Source organism: Protobothrops mucrosquamatus, unplaced genomic scaffold, assembly GCF_001527695.2.
Source record: "Protobothrops mucrosquamatus isolate PMUCROS unplaced genomic scaffold, P.Mucros_1.0 scaffold1694, whole genome shotgun sequence".
NCBI classification, from domain to species: Eukaryota; Metazoa; Chordata; class Lepidosauria; order Squamata; family Viperidae; genus Protobothrops; species Protobothrops mucrosquamatus.
The window spans coordinates 43,107-69,381 of NW_015387846.1; the positions used below are offsets into that span (position 1 = coordinate 43,107).

At 37.6% G+C, this 26,275-nt stretch overlaps 1 protein-coding gene across 1 annotated transcript in view; it reads left to right on the top strand.

Annotated features, from left to right (window-relative positions):
- The first annotated feature begins 1,044 nt into the window (after positions 1 to 1,044).
- The window catches only part of FRYL (FRY like transcription coactivator), a 110,820-nt gene continuing 85,589 nt past the window's right edge, over positions 1,045 to 26,275 (top strand). The window contains exons 1-15 of the mRNA XM_015822839.1: positions 1,045 to 1,210; positions 2,467 to 2,520; positions 4,711 to 4,850; positions 5,844 to 5,940; positions 6,286 to 6,365; positions 8,872 to 8,952; positions 9,673 to 9,841; positions 13,643 to 13,735; positions 14,273 to 14,371; positions 14,999 to 15,100; positions 18,702 to 18,805; positions 18,930 to 19,038; positions 20,574 to 20,660; positions 22,937 to 23,108; positions 25,383 to 25,515. Coding sequence (XP_015678325.1) covers positions 1,091 to 1,210; positions 2,467 to 2,520; positions 4,711 to 4,850; positions 5,844 to 5,940; positions 6,286 to 6,365; positions 8,872 to 8,952; positions 9,673 to 9,841; positions 13,643 to 13,735; positions 14,273 to 14,371; positions 14,999 to 15,100; positions 18,702 to 18,805; positions 18,930 to 19,038; positions 20,574 to 20,660; positions 22,937 to 23,108; positions 25,383 to 25,515 — 1,640 coding nt within the window. The 5' untranslated portion in view covers positions 1,045 to 1,090. The remainder of the gene's footprint in view (positions 1,211 to 2,466; positions 2,521 to 4,710; positions 4,851 to 5,843; positions 5,941 to 6,285; positions 6,366 to 8,871; positions 8,953 to 9,672; positions 9,842 to 13,642; positions 13,736 to 14,272; positions 14,372 to 14,998; positions 15,101 to 18,701; positions 18,806 to 18,929; positions 19,039 to 20,573; positions 20,661 to 22,936; positions 23,109 to 25,382; positions 25,516 to 26,275) is intronic.

Consider the following 26,275-nt stretch of genomic DNA (forward strand, 5'->3'; position numbering starts at 1 on the left):
CAAAATCTTTTTTTCCCCAAAAGAAGTTGAAATTGATTGATTGAACCTTTTTTTTTTTTTTTTTTTTTTTTGCACACGGCAGCGGAGGCCTAAAGCGAAAAGGTTTTATAAAACCCAGCTGAAGGCCTAGGACTGGGGCGACAGCGCGCATGCCCACAGATAGGGCTCTGCGTGCCACAGGTTTTCCACCATGGTTATAATCTGTAGCAGCTGCTGAGATTTCACTGGATATAAGCCAAATAAATAAATAAAAACTACTAAGACATAAAGAGAGTTACTTTGTTTCTTTGACTATCACTTCCCAAAGGAAAAAAAAAACAATTATTAGTTACAGAATACAGAATAACAGCATTGGAAGGGACTTTCTAGTCCAGAGGTCCCCAACCTCCGGTCTGTGGACCGGTACTGGGCCGTGGCATGCCAGCAACCGGTCCGCACAAACAAGCAAACCCCATCTGTGGGATGCAGGCAGCACACAAAATCAAATACTCTCCCATCCGTGGAAAAACCTTTCTCCATGGAACCGGTCCCTGGTGCCCAAAAGGTTGGGGACCTCTGTTCTAGTCCAACCCCCTGCTCAAGCAGGAGACCCTCTACCATTCCAGACAAATGGCCGACCAATCTCTTCTTAAAATCCTCCAATGATGGATCACCCCAGGGAAATATAGTAAGATAATCCCTAACATATCCTTGATAGTTTTCAATTGCTTTTCTGTTTTTACTGTGTCTATTGATAGCACAATAAGTACTGTAAAGAGAGCACAAACTGCCTATGTTTGTCCCCAGTATCTTTGGTTTAGTTGCATACGGTCCCAATATCTGCCAGTGATACTTATCCTTCATCGTATACATTTTTCTTATGCTTCAGTTGGAAACCCACTGAGAACTTTCTCCTCTCCTAGAGGCTTTCCTTAAATTCTAACCTTCTAAAATATTTTTGTTGTTTGTAAGAAATGCTGATAACTTTTGATTTACTTCATTATTAACGATCCACATTTCTATTCCTCTAGCATCAGCACAAGCCAGAAGCGCTGCTAAGCACAGAATTTCTCCCGCCATCAGTTCTACCTGGGAAAAGAAAAGTGTCATCATGTCTAATATTACCATTGATCCGGATGTCAAACCTGGTGAATATGTCATCAAGAGCCTTTTTACTGAGTTTGCTATTCAAGCTGAAAAGAAAATTGAAGTTGTAATGGCTGAACCTTTGGTGAGTTCTGTTTGCAGCCTTCTTTCAGTTTATGTTTTTCTTAAACTATTTAATCTTCATTTGGAAGAAAAAAACAACGATGAAAAGCTGTAATAGGCAAGGAAGCACAAGGAAATGTTAATATCCTCTCCTTTCCTTTCTCATTCCAAGTAGCTAATTCCTTGTAAGATCAGAGTTACAGGGGTGTTAACATAAAAATACATAGTATAGCAAAGGAAGTACTGAGAGATTTTACAAGTTATAAAACTTTAAAATAGAACTATATTAGCCAAGCGCAGACTTATTTTGTATCTGATTAAAATTCCCTTTATTTTAGTACAATTTGAGTATACCTTAAATCCAGATATTTTTTAGCTGACATGTATTAACTAGATTTAAATATTGGCAGTTCAGGCTATTTTAATAGAAATATACTGTTGATAATTGTTTCTTATAGTATCTGAACAGCTTTTAATAATATTGAACATGATATTGAATATAACATTGAATATAACATTGAATATAACATTGATTCAGTGTATCTTGTTGGATCAGTTATAAAGATTAGTTGGAGTTCAGTTTTTTGCTTCAGTAAGAGTTTTTTCACTGTTTTTTTAATGGGAAAGGGACAAAAGTTAAATAAAAAATACTTGTGGAACTACTACTACTACTACTACTACTACTACTACTACTAAAGTTGGAAGGGACCTTGGAGGTCATCTAGTCCAACCCCCTGCTCAGGCAGGAAACCCTATACCATTTCAGACAAATGGCTGTCCAGTCTCTTCTTAAAAACTTCCAGTGCTGGAGCATTCACCGCTTCTGGAGGCAGGTTGTTCCATTGGTTAATTGTTCTAGTCCTAGTTTTCTAGTGGATCATAATATAAATTTTTAATCTGATCAGTATTGTTACATTATAATTGTATCCATTTTTCTGAAATTTATTTGTACTCTTGGGTTAACTAAATCAATTTAAACATATTTTTATTAAATATTCCCTCGTAGTATGAACTAGACTTTTTTGTTGAAATGTGGTATTATATTTATAATTTTATTTTTGACTTGCAAAATAAGATGGGTAAGTATGTATGTATAAACATTCTTAGCGACACCATTAATTAAAGATTTACGTTGTATGTAGTAAATGCATTTCAATATAATGTAGAACTATATTTCAAAAATTAAATCTAGAAGAAAAGAGATCAGTTTGAATTATATTGGGTACACGTATAATACTGCACTATATGTAATTCAGTGCTTTATTATTCCTATTTTAGGAAAAACTCTTGTCTAGATCTCTTCAGAGAGGTGAAGATCTTCAGTTTGATCAGGTTGGTAAAATTTCTTTTCAAAACTTAAAACCCTGTATTTGATAGGGTGTTTAAATAGTAGAGATCACAGAAATCCACTATGTGCATTTCCTAGGGACTGTAAGTTGGTTGACAGATTTTGTTGTACAAGTTGATTAAAAGCAGGTTTCTATGATATTTTATATTTGAAACATTTCAGATTTTTTTCTTAGTTTAGAAGTGTTTAGTTGCATCAAAGAAGATACAGTAGTGCTTAAAGGTTTGTGGACCTTTTTGAATTTTCAGTATTTCTGCACAAGTATTACTTAAAATATGATCCGTTCTCCACACAAGTCGTGTAACTAGATAAAGAGAACCCAATGAAACACATTGGTCAAAAACATTGTACTGATTCAATTGTTTATTGGAGAAAATGATTGTTGTTAGTTGCGAAGTTGTGTCCAACCCATCGCAACCCCATGGACAATGTTCCTCCAGGCCTTCCTGTCCTCCATCTTCTGGAGTCCATTTAAGCTCACGCCTACTGCTTCAGTGACTCCATCCAGCCACCTCATTCTCTGTCGTCCCCTTCTTCTATTGCCCTCAATCTTTCCCAGCATTAGGCTCTTCTCCAGGGAGTCCTTCCTTCTCATTAGGTGGGCAAAGTATTTGAGTTTCAACTTCAGGATCTGGCCTTCTAGAGAGTAGTCAGGGTTGATCTCCTCTAGGACTGACCGGTTTGATCACCTTGCAGTCCAGGGGACTTGCAGGAATCTTCTCCAGCACCATAGTTCAAAGGCCTCAATTCTTTGGCGCTCAGCCTTTCTTATGGTCCAGCTTTCACAGCCATACATTGCAAAGAAAATGATTAGGGTTACATAAAATTTCTTATATCTTCTTATATCAAGTTTGGGTTTTATACCAACTGGGATTCCATCACTGCCTAAATGTTAACCACCAATAGGAAAACATGTTAACCTATAATGTCAGATTGTGGATTGTGAATCTGTTGGGAGATAGTGAGAATTCTTGAAAGAAGCCACAGTTTTTTTAAAAAATTGCCTCAGGTATGGCTAATGAAACTTTTGTACATGGTATTTTTCCACATGCTTTCTTTTCTTAGTTAGATACAAGGATTCTTTAAATGACATATAAACCATCAGTAAAGAATTTTATATTCTGTAATTTATAAGACATACAATATATGGCTTCTCAGAGAGATATTTTTATGTCTCTTGGCACCTGCACAAACCGCTCTAGTAATATATTAATAATATTGAGGATATCTGTAGAAGATTATAGGATTGCAAAGTCAGCATGGTTCACTATTTTAAATGTCGAGTCTTTCAGAATGGAAATTTTTCTGTTAGGTGGCAGCACCCTATTGTGTGATTCACGTTTTTCTACAGTTGCTGTTATACCAATCAAAAAGAAATGTGGAATGAGAAATGAGTCACTGTCATAAAAAGAAAAAAGGAAGATTAATTTTTTATTTAAAAAATCATGTGATATGTCATACAAATTGATTTATCTATTAAGGATCACAGTGCAGAGTTTGAAAACACAGAACTAGTATAACTTAATAAAAAGCTTGGTGTTTATGTTTGAATAAATACATGTTGAGATTTTTGCTGCAGCATAAAAATGACAGATGATGCCATGGTGTTACAGCTGCGCTACAGTTTATGCATCCACCCACAAATATCTAAGAAGATTCTCGAAAAGATATTATATAGATCAGTGGTGGCGAACCCCATGGCATGTGTGCCAGAGGCGGCACTCAGAGCCTTCTCTGTGGGCACATCCGCCGTTGCCCCAGCCCCACCTCCCCCACGGCCCCCTCCTCACCAGCAGGCCCCCTGGAGGAGAGTCGCCCCCGAGTGTGGCCCACGCGGAGCAGCACAGCCAAGGACATGACAGTCGGGCAATGGGGACAAGACTCTGTCCTCACGGCCTGTCACGTGCAGTTGATGCTGTGGGGTGCGGATGGAGGGCGTGGCTGCCATGGCACTGCTGGACTGCCTGGGCAATCTGCAGCAGGCCGTGGAGGCGGTGGGTGGCCCTGCGGGCAGGTGGCACAGGGGTGGAGCATGTGGGGTGGGGTGGAGCGGGCAGGGAGGGAAGCAGAATGGGGGGCGGGGCCCATTTTTGGGCACTCGGTCTCTAAAACGTTCGCCATCACTGATATAGATTAATTACTTTATAGAAACCGTTCATATTTTATCTTGACAGTTGATAAGCTCTATGAGCTCAGTAGCAGAGCACTGTCTCCCCTCCTTATTACGCACCTTGTTTGACTGGTACAAACGCCAAAATGGAACTGAAGACGAATCCTATGAATACAGGCCTCGGTCCAGCACAAAGTCTAAGGGGTGAGTGCATTGTAGTGATAAACACCTGTGGGTAATTGCATCCTCTAATTACATATTCCTAGACTAATTAGACTTTTCATAAATGTCAGCTTTCACATGGTCTAAACATATTAGGCTTGTCACCTGTCAACTTTAAACTCAACCCCAGTCCATGCTTTCATATAGATTAGTCTCCAGCTTCACAATTGGATAAACTTAAATAACAGATAATACTCATGTTGTTAGTTGCGAAGTCGTGTCCGACCCATTGCGACCCCATGAACAATGTTCCTCCAGGTCTTCCTGTCATCTACCATCTTCTGGAGTCCATTTAAGCTCACGCCTACTGCTTCAGTGACTCCATCCAGCCACCTCATTCTCTGTCGTCCCCTTCTTCTAATACTCATCGGCGGTCAAATATTGAAATATAGTTTTATGGAATTAATAAGTGTGGTGATACTATGAATAAAGTTCACCATGCAAGACCAGACCGTTCTAGCCTGCAACTTAAAATTGCAGAAGAGCAAAAATAATTTGTTTGGAAAAAAAATAATTTAAAGAAGATTGTAAATTTTCTAAAAAACAATAAAGCAGTACACGCTAATAGCTATTCAGAGCTGATCAATTATTGATATAGCTACAGAAGGAAAATGTAAGTAGCTTTAAACTCAGATACTCAAAAGCAATTAGCAAATTGTATACGGTAATTCCTTGTTTGGTTAAATATAGTAGCAGTTCCTGACTGTTGCTTTCAGCAATAATGATCAATTGGGTGTTTCTCTGGACTTAATTTCCTAATAGATTTCCCCCCACACCTATTTTTTATTCTTTTTTGCTGCTGTCAGATTGTAAGGGCAGTATGGAATTCCAGGATAAAGATGGGCACTGGTGTAGAAAGATAATTGTGTAACTTTTTTGACTGTATGCATGTACATAAAAAGTTACATGTATTTCTGTTTTGAGAAAGTAGCTTGTCTTATGTCAAGTATATCTGATATTTTTTATTTCTTTCAGAGATGAGCAGCAGCGCGAGAGAGATTACCTACTTGAACGAAGGGACTTAGCCGTAGATTTTATTTTTTGCTTAGTTTTAGTAGAAGTTCTAAAACAGGTAAGCTCTTTAATTTCTGCCACATATAGGCTATTTTTTTAAATTACAAAAACAGCTGAATGTCTTGGTACTCTGCTTAGAGATGGAGCACAAAACTGTGATGTGCTAATCTTTTTTTTTCTTAATTGCGCGCTGCAAAATATAGTTCTGTTAAAATGAAATCAATATTTCTGTGGGACAAGGAGAGTTCAGAATTGTTAGCATGTCCTTTAATTTATTCAGATCCCCAAATAAAAATACGCCCTTCTGTTTATTTGCACATTTCTGTTTATTTGCACATATGTTTATCCAGTAACAGTTGTCTTAAGCCATAAGGATAAGCAATACATGCCCTCTCTGTTACAGATACCTGTTCATCCAGTGCCTGATCCTTTAGTTCACGAAGTTCTAAATTTGGCTTTCAAGCACTTTAAACACAAGGAAGGGTAAGTATATTTAGGAGACCAGATATATTTAAATATTTCTGACTTTTGAGTGAGTAGCGACTATTCCAGCATCTCAGAGAAGGTGCACTAATGCAGATTTTTTGTTTGAGTTCAGTTTGTTAACAAAAAGCTAGCTTAAGTTTTATTTATATTTTTTGCTAAAACAAGATCTTCATGATTTAACAGATACCCATCCTGCTGAGTTTTTCTCACATTTATTCCTAAAGAGATTGTATAAAATTGAGGCCTGGATCCTACGAGAAAGAACATGCAAGCACCGCTTCCCATCCTATATTGCAAAATAATAGTATCCGTATTAAAATGCTGATTTAAGAATATCTAAAAGGATACGATAGTTAATAAATAACTCTGAATGGATACAATAAAATTAAGAGTCGACATTATCAACGGGGGTTAAAATTCTGCCTAGATGGTTTCAAATGTAGGACATTTCCTCTGTAATGATTACATGATTCTTGGGCTTGTTGCTATAGGATTGGTGCAAAATTTTGTTACATTTCTGGAAGTCGTTGTTGAATTACCTGCTAGAAAGTGGAGTTACTAGAAGATTGTATTCAGACACATATTGTAGAGAGAGAAGTTCCCTGAGGATGGGCTCCGGCACAAGTCCGGAAACTTGGAAGACTAAAACTCTAGTCCCAGTGACTGACTCTGATTGTATCCTATTCGAACTTTGCACATGTTGGTACAACAGGGATTTTTGCACCATTGTGAATTAAAAGGGCAATATGGATGATTGGGTCAAGTTCTGCTAGCTGTCAGGAGCAGAGAACAAATGGTCTGAATGTCTATACAGTCCCGATGTCAACGCTGCTAATATTGAATATTCTTGCTTTGACAAAATATGCAGAACTGTCTGGTATTTTTAGAGTTAATTCAGAGGAGAATGAGGGAGGAGGGAAAAGCCCGTGAAAGAGAACGGAAGAGAACCTTTGCCCTTCAAAGTAATTGGAGAACGTAAATCATGACAGCAAAATAAGGGAGGGGAAATGCTAGAAAAAATAACTGCCTGGTGGGTGGAATTTCAGATCTTAGCATCCCTTCGGTCGTGCCGACATGTTGTAACATAAATAAAAGTCTTTTTAGGAAAACAATGCCTGGAAGTTCTTTAAAGTGTTTCATTAGTCGGAACTCTGACACCCAACTTCTTTGTGACAGATCGATTGATTCCAAATCACATTCCTTTTGTGAATTTGATTTATCCAAAGCTTGATGCATCTGAATGTTTTCCACAAACATCATCATTTCATCAAACTTTCAGAAAAAAATTCAACCAAAGATTGAATGTTACCGAATGGTGTTTTTGGCCAACTGCGCTTGTCTATAATCTGATACATTGTTGCTCTATATGAGTTAGGCAGGGAAGATATTGTACGGATATTTTCAATCCAAAGTTAAAAGAAAAATAATAATAAAGCTCCAAATATTTGACAAATTAGTAAAATGCAAAAGCCCTGTGGTAAAAATCCAATACTGATGTAAATCAAGTAAAAACACTTCACCACCATGTTTCCATATAGAAAAACGAAAGTTATTCAAGACAACAACATAAATCAGAAGAAGAAAGAAAAAAAATCAGTGGGGTGGAGGGCGTTAGAGTAAATCAGCATTCAGCCAGCCAGTCAACTCTTAAAAGACAAAAAGCAAAGTAAAACAATAAATTCAAAAAGTGAAAGTTAAAAATCCAGGTGTGCTGAGAAAACAAACTGCTTGAAGGAAGATGGATTGGCCCAATGATTTTTCAGTTGCACTTCCCAGGTGGATCCATAGTTATTCAAAACCCATTTTGGGTAATTCCTAAGTGCTCACATTAAAATCCATGGATCAGCCCTGCCAGAGAACCAGCTTTGGCAGCAAAATCAGCAGATTGTTGGCAGGAAAAGAAAAAAATCCTACCATTCAGCATCCATCTTGGGGAGGAGTCCTTTGTAAACCTTAACTGAAGAAGCAGAATTTGGTTATTAGCTTCAGGAGGAATCATTATCCCAAGTATGATACCACTCTTGAAACTCATTTTAAAATTTATTTTAAATCTATTTTTTTTCTTGAATTGGTAGTATGCAGCTTAGACTTACAAGCAATCCTAGACTTACAAACATTAATTCAATGAAGGTTCAATATTACAATGGCCTTGGAAAGAGGGCATTTGCAGCATGCTACATTTATGACTAGTTACAGCATTCTGCAGCATAACAATTTGCTACCGTTTTGCCGATTTCCGGCAAGAAAAATGGTAATGGGGGAAGCTGAATTTGCTTAATGACCACATGATTTGTTTAATGCCCTTGTGATTTGCTTAACAATCATCACAAAAATTGTAAAATCGAGTCTGATTCGACCTACACAACCACAAAAAGTTACAATGGAAATTCAAGTCCCGGTTGTGGTTGTAAGTTGAGGTCTGCCTGTATGTGTAGCCTTGTGTTAATTGTATCCTAATATCAAATGTATGGTTTTTCTTTTGTACATTTTCTTTTCATTGTAGGTATTCAGGGACCAACACTGGAAATGTCCATATCATTGCAGATTTATATGCAGAAGTGATAGGGGTTCTTGCCCAATCAAAGTAAGCAACTTCTTTTTTCAACACTCAAAAATTTCTTCTTTGCCACATGTTTATATATAACTGTAAATGCTTAATGATCATAGGTAATGTGCTTTTTTAGCATGACAAATAATTACTTAGTTAACTATTAATATCATCTACTGATCAGTTGCCATAAATTGTTTTGCAAGTATCACTTAAAGACAAAAAGCAAAGTAAAACAATAAATTCAAAAAGTAAAAGTTAAAAATCCAGGCGTGCTTAGAAAACAAACTGCTTGAAGGAAGATGGATTGGCCCAATGATTTTTCAGTTGCTCCCACAGGGAACTGGAATCTTCAAGACTCCCCTTTCCAGGTGGATCCATAGCTATTCAAAACCCATTTGGGTCATTCCTAAGTGCTCACATTAAAATCCATGGATCAGCCCTGCCAGAGAACCAGCTTTGGCAGCAAAATCAGCAGATTGTTGGCAGGAAAAGGAAAAATTCCTACCGTTCAGCAGCCATCTCGGGGAGGAGTCCTTTGTAAACTTTAATTTAAGAAGCAGAACTTGGTTATTAGCTTCAGGAGGAATCACACCGACTTTCTCATATATCCTAATGTAATCTAATATGACCCAGTATTGTTTGCACAGTTGTAACTATCTTTTTTTAAAATGAGTGCGATTATTTTACTGTTTACGGGAAATCGTTTTATCCATTCTTTTTGAAAACCTTGCGATCTGCCTTTCTTTGACTTAGGTTTCAAGCTGTTAGAAAAAAATTTGTTACAGAATTAAAGGAACTGAGGCAAAAAGAACAGAGTCCTCATGTGGTACAAAGTATCATCAGCTTAATTATGGGGATGAAGTTTTTCAGAGTAAAAATGTATCCTGTGGAAGATTTTGAAGCATCATTTCAGTTCATGCAGGTAAGCTATTTCATTGTATTACAGTTAGGGAATCCTTCATTAGTTTATACTTTACAGAATGCGTGAGTGCAGGTTGTTGCTATATATTTCCTAAAATTAAGTAGAACAAGAAATAAAGGATAGTAAAGTGGACACAGAGATAAAAGACCACGGAAATGTTTAAGCATGTGGTTTTTCCTGTGACATTCTATTGGAAGGGAAAGTTGGACTTCGAAGAAGCGGTATAGAAATGTATTGATTCTTTTGAACTATGGTGTTGGGGGAAAAAAATCTTAGTACTGTGGGTAGCCAAGCAAAGAAATTCATTAAACAAATTAGCCTAGCATCTTTATTCAAGCCATGAACGCTCAGGACAATATTATCATATTTTGAAGACCATATATGTAAATCTAGCTCTCAGGAGAAGCCTGTTATAATGGGAAAGGCAGAAAGAAAAAGACAACCATCAGGAAGATGGATGGACGCAGTTACAGTGGCAATGAGTGTATCATTGGAAAGTTTTAAAGGACCAAGTTGGGAACAGAACACCCTGGAAAAAATCTATGTGGTTGCAAAGTGCTGATATGACTTGATGGCACATAATCAAATGATATTATTCTTAGGTTTAATTATAACAGCAATTAAGCATAGGAATTGCAAGTTGAGCTGGGAGTTATACAGTATGTATGAGAGGAGTTTGCAGAAAGTAAGAGAAATGGCATAATGCAGATCTTTTACTAAGAATTTGCAAGAATGGAGTCTTTAAGGAGTCAGGAATGAAAATTAGCTGTAAAGAGATATAGGTATAGCTATATATATAAAGATAGAAGATTATTAAAATGGTGTGAGACTTTGAGTGTAAAAGAAGAGGACCTGTGTGAAATTTAGGAGTAGTCAAGGTGGGTAGGAATATAGAGAATACTGGAAAACGTATTAATGCCCCGCTTCACCAATTGGAAAAATTACGATTGCCATGTTTAAAACTATGTAACATCTCAAGAGATGCTTCTAATTTAATTAATGATAATTAAATTGCATTATAATACAAATGGAAGATATGGATATGGCAAGAAGGTTTATTTATCTTAGCCTAAAAAGCTGAAGTAATTTTATCTGGACTGGTAATTGCTATGTTTATTATTGGCTGAGTTGCGATAAATTCCTTTCTTTATGCATTTATTTATTTCAATGTATGTTTTATTTATTTATTAAATTTATATGCCACCCATCTCACCATATATACATGTTTCAGATACATGACTTTTGGGCAGTTCATAGCCATTAAAATTCTACAAAAAAACAAAACAAAAAAGAACATACACAAATACAAACTAATCTTAAAAACATAATAAATAAATAAAAAATCAATAAAACAAATCAGTAGCTGAAGATTACCAAGATCAAGAGCAATCAGCAGAACCACTATACAGACTCTACCACACACCCAGATACCCAAGCCCAATGCCAAAACCAAGACTTTAGGCCAGAGGTCCCCAACCATTTGGGCACCAGGGACCGGTTCCGTGGAGAAAGATTTTCCCATGGACCGGAGAGTGCGTGGTTTTGTGTGCTGTCTGCATCCCACAGATGAGGTTTTGCTTATTTGTGCAGACTGGTTGCTGGCATGCTGTGGCCCGGTACCGGTCCACGGCCCGGGGGTTGGGGACCCCTGCTTTAGGCCTTATGGAAAGTCAGTAGGATCGGGGCCAGTCTGATCTCCAGAGGGATAATAGAGAAAAACCTTTCTTCCTAGGCCCCACTTAGATGGCACTCTTCAGCAGATAGGATCCAGAACATGTGTCTCCTGCTGTATCTAATGAGATTAGGGAAAGGTGGTCTCTCAAATAACCCAGTCCCATGCTATGAAAGACGTTATAAATTATACTGTCATCTTGAATTGAACACAGAAACATTCTGATAACCCAGGGATAAGCAACATCAGCTCTTTTATGACTCGTGAACTTCAACTCCCAGAATTCCTGAGCCAGCATAGCTCAGCTTGGAAACCTCTCAATTTCTCCTCAGCATGGCTGGCTCAGGAATTCTGGGAGTTGAAGTCCACAAGTCATAAAAGAGCCAAGGTTGCCTACCCCTGTGATAACCAGTGCAACACATGTGGTAGAGGTGTAACGTGATAGATAGTTGCAATTTCTTCACCATTTAAAAAGTTAAAAGAAAATCAGCAGATTAACCCTAAATTGGAAAAGTTAGTTTCCCCTACCTGATTATCAGCACAAAGCTGTTGGCTAGGGATTCTTGAATTCTAATCCCAACATATCTGAAATAAAATTCAAATTGTGTAGTGGTTTACATATTATTTATTTCCTGTAAAGAATGTTAATGTATAACCCACCACAATTAGATTACTATTTGTAGTTGGTTATACATTAACATTCTTTACAGGAAATAAATTAGGGGAAAAGAAAGGGACTCTATGGGGAACTCTAAATTCAAATAAAGTTAACTATGTGTAATCCTCTGGGAATGTGTGGATGAAGTTGACTTTAAAAAATTCCTCTTGGTTTCTCATAGGTTTCCAAATAGGATTTTACTCATGATTTCTGGGAAGTATTTCCTGAATGCATGTATCCACAGCTAGAGATTGGGTATAAATTCTTGAATTACATCATAAGGAACAAAAATGGTGAAAAAGCCATCATTTTGAAAGTTTCAAGCACTTGGTCTTTTCAATGATATTCCAAAAAAGGGACAGTTTCTTTCTTCAGCTATTTGTCCCAACATCTTGCTCTTTGTCAACAACTGAAATCAGTATCGAATAGAATAGTTTTGTGATCCACTCTACTTAATCGTCAGAAAGGAAAGGAAACAAGCTGAAGTAGAATTATTTCCTTATCACATAATTAACTACTTTGATAGTAGTGTTGAGGCCGTCTCATACATCTCTACGTAAAATTTTGGAAGCCAACATTTGGCTGTGTATGACATTTTGCATGCTGAAACCATAAAAGATTTTTTTCTGAAAAATTGTTTTTGAATATGGCATTGCAGGAGCATAATCAGTACCAATTCCAGATAGGTTTTTTTTTTAACCAAATCTTTGTTTTGAATATTTTTTCAGTGGCTTCAAAATATCAATTTTGCAGTGGTCTTCAAGACTTGGAAAAAATATGCCTTAATATATGTAACTGAATATCACAAAGAGTTGAACACTGTCATCATTTGGTTCATCACAAATATTAGCAAAAAATGGCATTTGGATTGTCACAAATATTAGCAAAAATGGTGTAATATTTTCAAAAACCTGGAATTTTGCACAGGAAAAAATTGTTCATATCTCAGTTAGCTTCAGCTTATGTATATAGTCGAGTCAAGTTTATTACAGTCAAAGACTAGAAACCAGAACAAGTTAAAAACACTCAAGGAATATCCAATTAAAAATTCTAGAATAAAATAATAAATAACAGATAAAATCTATATTAAAATTGCAATTTGGCATCCAATCTGTCAGTTACACATGAGCAAAACACAGCATGGCCTAACTATGCTATAATATCAATCCTTAAAACTGTGAGGCCCGTAGTCATTAAATACTAAAATGCAAAAGCGTAGTAATGCCAACAGATTTGATGTATTAGTTGTGTAAAATAGCTATGGTCGATTAATCACATGTTTCTAGAATAAATACACTGAAGGGCTGTTAATTTAAGGTTTCTAAATTCATTCCAGTTTAAACTGGACTATTCTGTTGCCTGTATCTAGTACTTTGACTACAATTTATAGGGTTTTGTTTTCTGTTACTTTCATTTATTCTTACTGAACAAGAGGGCGCACAGCAGAAATTTGATAGCTGTTTTCTTACAGGAATGTGCACAGTATTTTTTGGAGGTAAAAGATAAAGACGTAAAGCATTCGCTTGCTGGTTTGTTTGTTGAAATTCTCATCCCTGTTGCTGCTGTAAGTATTACTTATTATTTCACAAATACAGTATGTGGTATATATGCCAAAGTAGAGACATTTTCTCCTCAAATGGAATTCGCAGGTCTAAAAAACCCACTTTTTTTGTATTTGAGTGTACTTTGCCATACAGATAACGATGAATGAAGTCTAATTTTTTTACAACCAAATATGTATTTTTTTTTAAAAAAAAAATCCATTATAGGGTTTGCTTGTAACATTAAGGCCAAAATTTACTTTCTCACAATTCAATGAAACCCTCTCTCTCTCTTTTTTTTTTTAAAGCAGAGGAATCAGTTGAATTAAAGTAAATGTACGGCTGTTCTTTTTGTCTCTCTGTTATTTCTTTGCTATTTATGGTAGGACGTATAGGCAGTATTCAGAGTAAATTTTTAAAGTGTTTGGACTTGGAGCAAGTGTTATGTTGTATAACTGAATTGCTTTTATTAGCAGGATTTAAATGTGCGAGAAAGCATTACAGGACGCTCATGCTTTATTCTTGAAGATATACTGTAGATCTGTTTCTTTTGATTCTAGGCTGTTAAAAATGAAGTGAATGTGCCATGTCTGAAAAATTTTGTGGAGATGCTCTATCAGACAACTTTTGAGCTGAGCTCAAGAAAGAAGCATTCATTGGTATTTTAAGTTGATTATTTTTTTTGTCTTAAGATACAGTACGTGCAATTTGATAGTATGTCACATAGCAAATATCTGGGATCACCAGCTATTTAGGGTGTCAGAATTTGACAGAGAACTACAAGCTTTTTTCTTGATAGGATACTTTAAACAACTGAAGTTACTGTATTTTAATCCAATTGTTTTATATTGTGGACTGGTTCTCTATAGGTGTAACAATTGAAGGAAGGGAGCATTTTCAGTTGTGTAAACTAATGTTTAGAAAACTTTTCTCAGGTGCCAAACCTAGGTTTTGTTTGAAGGGAAAAGCTGTTTCCCCATATTGGTTTAAAGCGGGCCTGAGTGGGGCTGTTTGCTGAGCGTTATAGTTTAGATTCATTTATACTCCCCATGCATCAGGATTCTGGCTAATGTAAGAATGAATCATATATTTGTATTTATCAAACTGTAGTTCGTTTAACCATATTTCATTGAATGCACAACAGTTGGTTAGATATATGCAGCTCACTGGTCCATTAATCGTTTTTTTACACATTTACAGTGATTGAGTTTCCACACTTAAATAACCCAACCATACTATTTTTGGTCTCTCTGAAAGTTGTGTAACAATTTATTCCTCTCTCACAGGCTTTGTATCCATTGATCACCTGTTTGTTGTGTGTCAGTCAGAAGCAGTTTTTTTTAAATAACTGGCATATCTTCCTACAGAACTGTCTGTCTCATTTGAAGGTAAGGACTGTTTCGTCATGCTTCTGTCAGATTTAGTAAGTGATATTTTCAATCTGGATTAACCACAAAAACAATGTCCGCATAAAATAAATGTAAGGCTCTAATAGAAGAGAATATCTGTAACCCAGGGTCGAACTGTAGAGTCCTTGGTGTTCTCTGAGCTTGTTATTTACAGATGGTAACAAAGGGTTTGATTGCAATTAGGTAATATTATCAGGGCAAGAATATAATAATAATAATGATGATGATGATGATGATGATGATGATGATNGCAGGAAACCCTATACCATTTCGGACAAATGGCTGTCCAGTTTCTTCTTAAAAACTTCCAGTGTTGGAGCATTCACCGCTTCTGGAGGCAGGTTGTTCCACTGGTTAATTGTTCTAACTGTCAGGAAGTTTCTCCTTAGTTCTAGGTTGCTTCTCTCCTTGATTAGTTTCCACCCGTTGCTTCTTGTCCTGCCTTCAGGTGCTTTGGAAAATAGCTTGACTCCCTCTCCTTTGTGGCAGCCCCTGAGATATTGGAACACTGCTATCATGTCCCCCCTCGTCCTTCTCTTCGTTAAACTAGACGCTTGTCGCTCACAATAACTTGTGAGCCTGTTTTTAAGCCTCTTCGTAAGGCTTGTAATGTGAAGCGATTTCAAGTCAGAGTAACTTATTCCTGCCTATTTCTCAACTGATTTTTCATATTGCCTGTGCTCCTCTTATCCCACTTCTGATGTAACCTTGCTTTCTCTTCCGAGTTCTGTTTCTGTTATTGTGGCGATATCTGTTGGAAGTCATAGGATAGTGGAACGTTCACCATTCCAATAATGTAGTGTGACCCATAGCCTTGTTTATGATGTTGTCTATGTCAGAGGTCCCCAACTTTTGGGGCACCAGGGACCAGTTCCGTGGAGAAAGGTTTTTCCGCGACCGGAGAGTGCGTGGTTTTGTGTGCTGTCTGCATCCCACGGATGGGGCTTTGCTTGTTTGTGCGGACCGGTTGCTGGCATGCCACAGCCCAGTACTGGTCCACAGACCAGGGGTTGGGGACCCCTGGTCTATCTGTATAAGGTGTGGAGTTGCATCAATTTTAATGGAAAATCCAAACACACTTTTTAATTATTGTCACTGTAACATTTGAATAACGTATGCGCTTGATTGATTTTGTTAATAATATTGCTGTTAATGTTTGAATTCATAACTACCTAGGCTTTAAATTGCATAACAAATTCAACAGTTGAATGTGTTAGGATAGTATTCTTTCTCTTACTATATATTTTGTTACGATTGTGTGTATTTCTTTACACAATGGCAACTCTTTTGCAACATCTCCATTTTTATTGTCTCTGTCTACCTGCTGTTGCTATGTGTTAAATATAAAGGGGTATGCAAGTGTCTTTTTAATTTTCTTATTTAGAAATATCACACTGCTGACAATGAGCATATAAAAACTTCCATTGTCCGGGATTTTATTTAATCATATAGCATGTATCACATATTTTAATATAGTTTTGTTCCCCTAACAACATAACATTTTATGATGTGGCTCTGTTCAATTGAAACAATCAAAGCTATTACAATATTTGTTTATTAAAAATATGTTTATTAAAAATCTGCAATATTACAGATTTTTTTTAAAAAAATCCGATTTGGAAAAATTATACATTATATTCAAGATATTGAAATTTTACAATAGAAACATAACCATGCTCAAATTCTGTAATTAGCTAACAAATCTGCCACGTATCTCTAGTTCTCTATTTTCTCTTAACATGTTTTAATGGTTTTAAAATATCAATAAGTAATAAATTATCACAACTCAGAATAAAACTAATATAGAGCTTACATAAATAAAGTGTCAGAAGCAATCATAGAATTTTAAGATGTGTCTTGGAATGCTGGTTGACGAAGCTTTTTAATTATCAGCCTGCTCACCTCAATGCAGGAAAATATGAATAAACAACTCGGAATTTCCAGTTATTGAATATGTAGGATCTTTATCCTAATACAATTAATTTCATAATACTTGGATTTGATTGCACCTGATATATGATTCCATTTCTTATCATGGGGTTTTAAGTGAATTGATAATAACTTTGTGGGTATATGGATCAACTTTTAGATTAAAGAGAATTAGCAGTGTAATCCTATGCATGTCTACCGGAAGTTAATCCCACTAAAGTCAGGAGGTTTTGTTCCTAGAGAGAGGTGCATAGGATTGTAGTGTGTACATAGGCCATAAAGGAAATACAAGTAGTTTTAAATATTTGTAAACCAAGAAAGAAAGAAAAATGAGGAAAATATTATTTTTGCATGTTTTTAGCATTGTAAAAGAAAATAATAAAAATAGTTTATAGATAGTCTTAAGAGTGATCAGTTTTCTATGTTGGAATTCCAGCATCTAGAATGTTCAAAATTGCTCATATCTTAATTGATACAATCCAGTTTTAGATGTAGACTATTCTTGCGTGTAGTTTCTAAACAGTGACTGTGAAGTGTCGTAAATAACATACAATATATTAAGAACACTGAATTACAGTATTGTAGCATCCAAATCATGCTTATAGCCGTGATGGTGGTGCAGTGGTTAGAATGCAGTATTGCAGGCTAACTCTGCCCACTGCCAGGAGTTCAATCCTGACTGGCTCAATAAAAACAGGACCCAGATTGTTGGGGACAAAAGGCTGACTCTGTAAACCGCTCAGAAAAGGGCTGTAAAGCACTGAGCAGCGGTATATAAGTCTAAATCCTTATTGCTATTGCTTATAAAAATGGAAATCTTTCTGTGTCAAAATATTTCTGTTGAACGGAGCCCCAGTAAACAGCTTTCTGTTTGCCCTTTTTATTTTTTCATCTAACATGCATGTGCTTCCCATTCTCATGTTTGTTATGTTTTGCTGTCTTGCATTGCTTTATTTAGATCCCATCTAACAACAGTATCAGAAAACAAATAGAAACACTTCAGGTGAGTTAATATGCTGTCATAGTAAAAGTAAGAAATTGCTTTGCTTTTTGTGTTTTTCCGTTGTTTCATTGTGTATTTTATTTGACTCTGTAAAAACAAGCAGTTTTGTTTTAATATATCTAAAAGAAGAATATTATAAAAGTTAATATTATTTGTGGAGAAAAGATACTTTGATCACGGTATTAAGCATGTTGTCATTGCTATTTGATAGCGTTTTCTGTAAATATTTCCTCCGAGTTAGTCACAGAAAGCACGTTTTCATTTTATATAAAGACTGAAATAGCTTTGATTTTTCCGACTACGTAGTATGTTGGGAAGGAAGACTTTTTCTGCAACAAGCACGACAATGAGATGGGAATCGTACTGGATTATTTCTGGGACAGGTTTTACAAAGCACATTCCGAAACAACACTTAAAACTACAAATACAATGATGTGGTTCTTATGTTCATGAAAAAAAATATATAGAGAATCAATTTCTACCTAACATTGTCTTTACGTTAATTTGAGTGCCCAGTGTTTTGTCATTGCAGGAACTTGAAGTATAATTTTAGGAATGCCTTAGTTCTTAGAGCTACTACTAAATAATTTTATCTGCAGTGAGGCTTACATGAAATAGTAACAGTTTTTTTAAAAATGTTTTTAACAGAATAAAGACCCGAAAATGTCTCGAGTTGCACTGGAATCGCTATATAGATTATTATGGGTTTACGTTATTAGGATAAAATGTGAAAGCAACACTGTAACGCAGAGGTAAGCCATTTGGTTCAGTGTACTAAAAATAATGTTTAATAATTTTAAAAGTGCTGTTGCTGCCTTTTGGTAGAGTTGCCAATGGGATTTTTCAATATTCTCTTCTAAATCTTTTCCTCTACAGCCGTCTGATGGGCATAGTATCCGCACTTTTTCCAAAAGGCTCTCGCAGTGTGGTTCCTCGAGACACACCTCTAAACATATTTGTAAAAATTATTCAGTTCATTGCTCAGGTAAATCCTCTTTATAAAAGCTTTAGCCCAAATATGATAATGCCTGAAATGTTTCACAATTTCACCCGGTGGCCTTCCGGGTGCGCTTCAAGGTGTTAGTAACAACTTTTAAAGCGCTCCACGGCAATGGACCTAGGTATTTGCAAGACCGCCTCCTACCAAACACCTCCCTTCGACCAGTCCGCTCCCACAGAGAGGGCCTCCTTAGAGTGCCGTCAGCCAGACAATGCCGGCTGGCGACCCCCAGGGGGAGAGCCTTCTCTGTGGCAGCTCCTGCCCTCTGGAATGACCTACCCCCCCGACCTACGTACAGTTGCGGACCTGCACCTTTTTCGCCGAGCCCTGAAGGCCCATCTATTCCGTGTGGCCGGCCTGGCGTAGTTTGATTATGTTTTAGTGGGGGTTTTTGTATGGGGTGTTTTTAGAACAGGCCTGTTATTTAATTTGATTTTAGAACAGAAACTTGTGTATATTTATCGTGGTTTTTAGTATCGCCTGTTCACCGCCCTGAGTCCCGTAAGGGAGATAGGGCGGTATATAAATTTAATAAATAATAATAATAATAATAATAATAATAATAATAATAATAATAATAATAATAATTTGCTCATTCCCTTGTTTAAAACCTCCTGTTCTACAAGAACTTTTAAGTTACATATTTTTAATCTTTTAAGAAAGCTATGACATATATTATATTGAAACACGGGAATCTGCCCAAACTACTATTCATTAACTTTTGTTAATGAACAGAAGACTTAAAAGTTTAGGTTCCATACGTAACAAATAGTATAGCTTTCTGATTTTTGAAGTTGTTACATTCCCCTATGTAGCAGGAATTGCTTATAGCAGACATGTCAAACTTGCGACGTCACATGACGTCGCGCAACGTATCGGGACGGTTTTGCCATTGCCGGCAATGGGGTGGGCGTGGCTTCCGGATGACGCGTCCGGCCCAGCAGTTTGACATCCCTGGCTTATAGGATTTTGGATTAATGTTTAGATCAACCTGTCATCCATTCTTGTTGTTTAGTCATTTTTGAACACACCCAACGGCGCATACAGTAGAAACGATAGAAATCAGTGAAGAAATATAGTTGTCTTTTAGAAACGTTTGTATGCCATTACTAATTTCTACACTGGTAAATTTCTAATAAAACCTCTGGTAAAAAAAAAAAAAGTTCCAACAGTTTGAAATCCAGTGATGTAAAATGTTATCTAATGTTAGCTGCTAACTGCCTATGCAGGGGAAAAGATTTTGAGCTTAAAATAATCTTAAATTTAGATACATCTTTTTTTTTTTGTGGGACCTTGATCAACATGCGATAGTACAGATATCTTTAAATAATTTACATTATGACTTACAATTACCGTAATAAATGGGAAAAATGAGAGTGAGTTGGAGATATAAATAAAATTAATTAAATATGCCACAGTTACCATGCAAGTCGAGATTAGCATTTTTCCTAAAATGGTTTCGCACATGTTCTCTGGTTTATAAAAAGTTTTATGTAGTTGTGATTTTTTTCTTTTTTTAGGAACGTTTGGATTTTGCAATGAAAGAAATAATTTTTGATCTTCTCAGTGTGGGAAAGTCCCCGAAAACCTTCACTATTAATCCAGAGGTAAAAATAAAAAAACTAAAATATTGTTTGCAATTTGTTTTTAATAAGATTATAAACACATGCACTGTAATGAGGGTCTTCTAGAAATACTACAGCTAGTTTGACATAGTGCAGTGGTTCTCAACCTTTTTAATGCCGCGACCCCCAACCGGTTGTAAGTCGAGGACTAAACCGGTTGTAAGTCGAGGACTAAACCGATCGTAAGTCGTGGACTACCCAACCGGTCGTAAGTCGAGGACTTTCCCTGCCCGGGAATGCCGCGCATGCGTGGTTCCGCCCCCTGCGCCGGCCGAGGCGTAGCTGGCAAGCGGCAGAGACGGAGCAGGCCAACCACCAGCTGGCCCAGCTCAAGGGAGGTAAGGCACCCGCCGGAAAAGGGAGAAAAAATGGCGGACAGCCTTGCTTGGCAACCCCCGTGAAATGGTCGATCGACCCCAAATGGGGTCGCGACCCATAGGTTGAGAACTGCTGACATTGAGGCTAAAGCCTCAGGCTAGAAACTGGGAGACTGTGAGTTCTAATCCCATCTCGGACAGAAAACCAGCTAGGTGACTTTGGACCAGTTACTCTTTCTGCCCTAGGAAGCAGGCATTGGTAAACCACTTCTGAAAAGAGATGAAAAGAAAAGGAAAACAAATACTATACCTTTTACCTAATAATTCCAATTATTTACTGTCTGTGCTGGTGTCTCATCATCTTTGGTTTCTTTAGAGATTGTGGTCACACAAAGGTAAACTAGAGCAAAAAGAAACTTGAGTGAAACACTGAGTTTGAGGATCAGCTCCTTTCCTCTCCTATCTGTCTTTGCAGTTATGAAGAGAAATAAGACAGGATTCTGTTCCCTTTGACCAATCCTTTCTTGTGCTTGGCGAACTAAGTATCCTGGTTATAACAAACCAATTAAACATAGCATCTTAACAATCTAGCATAGTGATGGGGAACCTTTTAGAGACTGAGTGCCAAACTGCAACCCAAAGCCCACTTATGTATTATCGGGTGCCAGGTGGGCGTGGCCCATTGGGTGGGCGTGGCCCATTGGGTGGGCGTGGCCCATTGGGTGGCCGTGGCCATGGTGGTAACGGCAGACTGGGTGGACTAAAAAGTTCAATCAATTCCAACTTTGCGAGATCTTTTTTTTCCCCCACGAGACGTTGAAATTGACTGACTGATTGAAACTTTTTTTTTTTGTACATGGCAGAGGCCTAAAGCGAAAAGGTTTTATAAAACCCAGCTGAAGGCCTAGGACTGGGACGAGGGCATGCGTGCCCACAGAGAGGGCTCTGCGTGCCACCTGTGGCCCCCGTGCCATAGGTTCGCCACCACGGATCTAGCATTTGTAATGTTTGTGTTTAGCAATTGAACAAGGTTTGTTTTAAATCCTGAATTTTAATACGGTAACACATTTGGAATTGGCTGAAGTGAAACTGAATCCCTGTTTGTTCTTTCTCCAAAAGGAGGACAAAAGCACATGTGTCTGAAAAATCTTTCGATAGATCTGAGTATCCTTTCCAAAGCCATACATTTTTCCCATATTTGTTGAATAAGCTAAAATTGTCTGGCGTCGCATCACACACGCTAAGTCATAAATTGTAGTTGACAAATCATAACAGATGTTTAAATACTGCGCAAAGCGAAAATCAATCTAAGTTCACCATCTCTGGAACTCAGCCATAATAATGTAGTGTGTCCTGACATCGTTGCACAAATTACATCATGATATGTGGTGTTCCTTCCTCGTAGGTATTCATGGCCAGCTTTTGCTAATCATATAAATGACTCCTTGTAGGGTTGGCTGAGGAAAAAAACAAACCCTGACATTTAAAGCATTTTATCATTCATTTAGCCCAGGGGTAGGCAACCGTGGCTCTTTTAAGACTCGTGGACTTCAACTCCCAGAATTCTTGAGCCAGCCATGCTGAGGGAAAAGGGAGAGGTTTCCAAACTGAGCCACGCTGGCTCAGGAATTCTGGGAGTTGAAGTCCACGAGTCATAAAAGAGCCAAGGTTTAGCCTGATTTAGCCAATAGAAACACAAGAACCAATCTATTTTAAAGCAGAATTTTTAAAAAGTCACTTAGTGCTTAATTTAAGTGAGATGCCATTTGTGTTTCTTGGGAGAATGATATTTTATAAAACAAAAGCTCCATTCTGCTAAATATGCGTATGGCAGATGAAGATGAGATGGAGAGAGGCTATCTACACTCATTTTATAACATTAACCTGTGGTATGTTGCATCCTTGCTTGGTCCCTGAATGATGTTCCTCTGATTTTTGCAGAGAATGAATATAGGTCTCAGAGTCTTTCTTGTGATAGCAGACAGTTTACAACAGAAGGATGGAGAGCCACCTATGCCAACTACAGGCGTTATACTTCCATCAGGAAACACTCTGCGCGTAAAGAAAGTTTTTCTTAATAAAACTCTGACTGATGAGGAAGCAAAAGTTATAGGTGAGTAATTTATGGCTTAGGGAAGGAATAGTGTGTTTATTATTAAAAGTAGTAAATGATAGAAAAGTAACTGGTTTTTTTTAAGCACAATCAAATTAACCACATCACTTGCTTATGATTTTGAATAGTACAATGTTTTGTAGTAGCACTAAGTAGTCCTGAAAAAAGACCTTGTCCTTCGTATGCTTATTTTTATTTCACTTCAGTTGAAATTAGATCAAAAGTAAAGTTTTTTAATAGTGTGTGTGTACACACACACACACACACACACACGTAGGTCTTTGGTTATTCGGGTTTTCTCCCGCGTAAAATTGGAAGTGTCTTGGCTTTTTACGCGGGAGAATACCCGAATAACCAAAGACCTACATACATACACCCGCAAAAACCTCAGAAAACACACACACACACACACACACATATATTTGTTTATATATATATAAACAAATATATATATTTGTTTGTTTTCTGAGGTTTTCGCGGGTGTTTGTATGTAGGTCTTTAGTTATTCGGGTTTTCTCCCGCGTAGAATTGGAAGTGTCTTGGCGACGTTTTGACGAAGTCCCATTCGTCATCTTCAGGCTGGTGTTTTCAGCTTCGTGCATATGCATGCACACATATACATACACATACACTACACACACACACACACACACAATTTATATACTATAAATATTCTCAGCACCAACAGAACATTTGCATAAGTATTTTTTAACTTTGTGAGAAATCCTGCCTTTTATCTAAGCTTGAGGAAGACTGGAGGCTCTCCCTAACATGCTCATTCATACAGAAACCCAGAATATCCATGAAATATTGGGTTATTTTCTGACCCTCAGAGTGGTTAATATTTGGGGGAAAACCCATCCAACCATCAAGCCCATCTACTATAGCTGGAAGTTAGAAAGGAAAGGCAAACTTTAAGATTTGTTGAATTCAGAATTGTAGTCAGACCTGTCTCAGTCTGATCCCCTAGGGCTGAGGCCCTCGACCTTTTGGGCACCAGGGACCGGTTCCGTGGAGAGAGGTTTTCTGACGAGCGGAGACGGTGTAGTTTCCTGCATCCTGTGGATAGGGCTTTGTTTGTTTGCACGGACCGGTTTCTGGCATGCTGTGGTCGGTGCTAGTCCATGGACCAGGGAACCCCAGCCCTATGGAAGTAAAACTCTCGATTCCAGTTGATTGAAGCGACAGGTATTTTTATTAAGAGATGTTGATTGCTGTAAAGTCGGGCAGAATCTGAAGTTCCCGCACATCAATACGAAACTAATCCCTTGCTTTCCCCAGCCTTCTCCCCATGGTCCATCCATGTGTAGCCAATCTGGCACCGCCGAGATGTTTTGGGAACCACTGAGGTGTTTAGGCTGGTAAAATTCCACTCTCAGGGTAAACGGCCTTGAAGATGCCGGCACTCCACAATGCTCTGTTCTTCCTCAGCTGTCATTCCCCCCCTCCCAATTGTCAGACCCACCACCTTTGGCTTGGCGCCTTGCTGGCGTCCTGCCATCAATGAACCGGGGAAGGGAGGGGGGAACAAATGGGCAATAAAAATGTATACCTCGATGGTGGGAAATAGATAAGATAAGATAACTTTTATTGTGGGCACAACGGCACACATCAAAAATAAGCGGGCAACTAAATTTTATTTATGATGTGTGCCGTTGTGCCCACAATAAAAGTTATCTTATCTTATCAATTTCCCACCATCGAGGTAATACATTTTTATTGCCCATTTGTTCCCCTCTCCCTTCCCTGGTTCATTGATGGCAGGACGGCAGCAAGGCGCCAAGCCCAAAGGTGGTGGATCCGACAATTGTAATAATTAACAGTTTTAGTAATTCATTAGGATTTTTGAAAGAATTAAGTGCGTTTACTCCTTTTTTTCTTCTGACTTTGTAGCTGACTCCCTGCACCCAATTTTATTGCACTTGTAGTAACAAGTAGAACCCTGGATCTTCTATCTAAATCTGGAATGCTTTTCAGAAGTCCAATTGCAGGACCTATTTCTCATCCTGTCCCCAATTTCAACTTTTAAACTGGGAAGGAATACCGCTGGTTTTCGGGGATACTAATAATGTCAGAATAAATGGAATAAATATTTTTAAACGTTTAACCAATATTTGAGTGGTCAGATACCCAATTTAAACTTATGACTTTAAAAATATTGTAAAATAAAACTCGGTGTATTTCGTTGTAAGTAATGTATACAGGATTTCACTTGTATCTAATAAGATTCCAGAATCATTTAAAAAACAAACGATATTGAACTTATCCTTTCAGGAATGTCAATATATTATCCTCAAGTAAGAAGAGCACTAGATAGCATACTTAGGCATCTAGACAAAGAAGTTGGGAGGCCAATGTGTATGACAAGTGTGCAGATGACCAATAAAGAGCCTGAAGATATGATCACGTAAGTAGCCAATTAATTACAACTAATTCAGTGCAGAGTTATTTTATACTTTAAATAAAATTGGAATGATATTTTATTAATAAAAAAAAAAGAAATTTAGTCTAGATTGCCACGTTTCGCTGTTACGTTTTAACTATTTAACATTTGGATGTTGTAAGCCGTCCAGAGTCTTGTCAAGTGGGTGGCCATAATAAATTTAGTAAATAACAATATTAAATAATAATAACAATAGCAATCATAACATTTTGCTCGCAAAGGTAGTGGAGAAGTTCCCCCAGGCATATTCTAGAAACTATCTGGATTCATCTGGCAACTTGACAAGTCCATTTAACTGGTACATCAGCTGCCCGTTAGTTTAAAACTGACTAGAGAATTATCTGACAATGAAACCCGAGTTTCATACCATAGAGCAGTGATGGCGAACCTTTTAGAGACCAGGTGCCCAAACTGCAACCCAAAACCCACTTATGGATCGTTGGGTGCCGGGTGGTCCTGGCCCATTGGGTGGGCATGGCTGCGGTGGTAACGGCAGACTGGGTGGGACTAAAAAGTTCAATCAATCAATTCCAACTTTGTGAGATCTTTTTTCCCCCGCGAGAAGTTGAAATTGATTGATTGAACCTATATTTTTTTTTGCACATGGCGGCGGAGGCTAAAGTGAAAAGGTTTTATAAAACCCAGCTGAAGGCCTAGGACTGGGGCAACGGCGCATGTGCCCACAGAGAGGGCTCTGTGTGCCACCTGTGGCACACGGGCCATA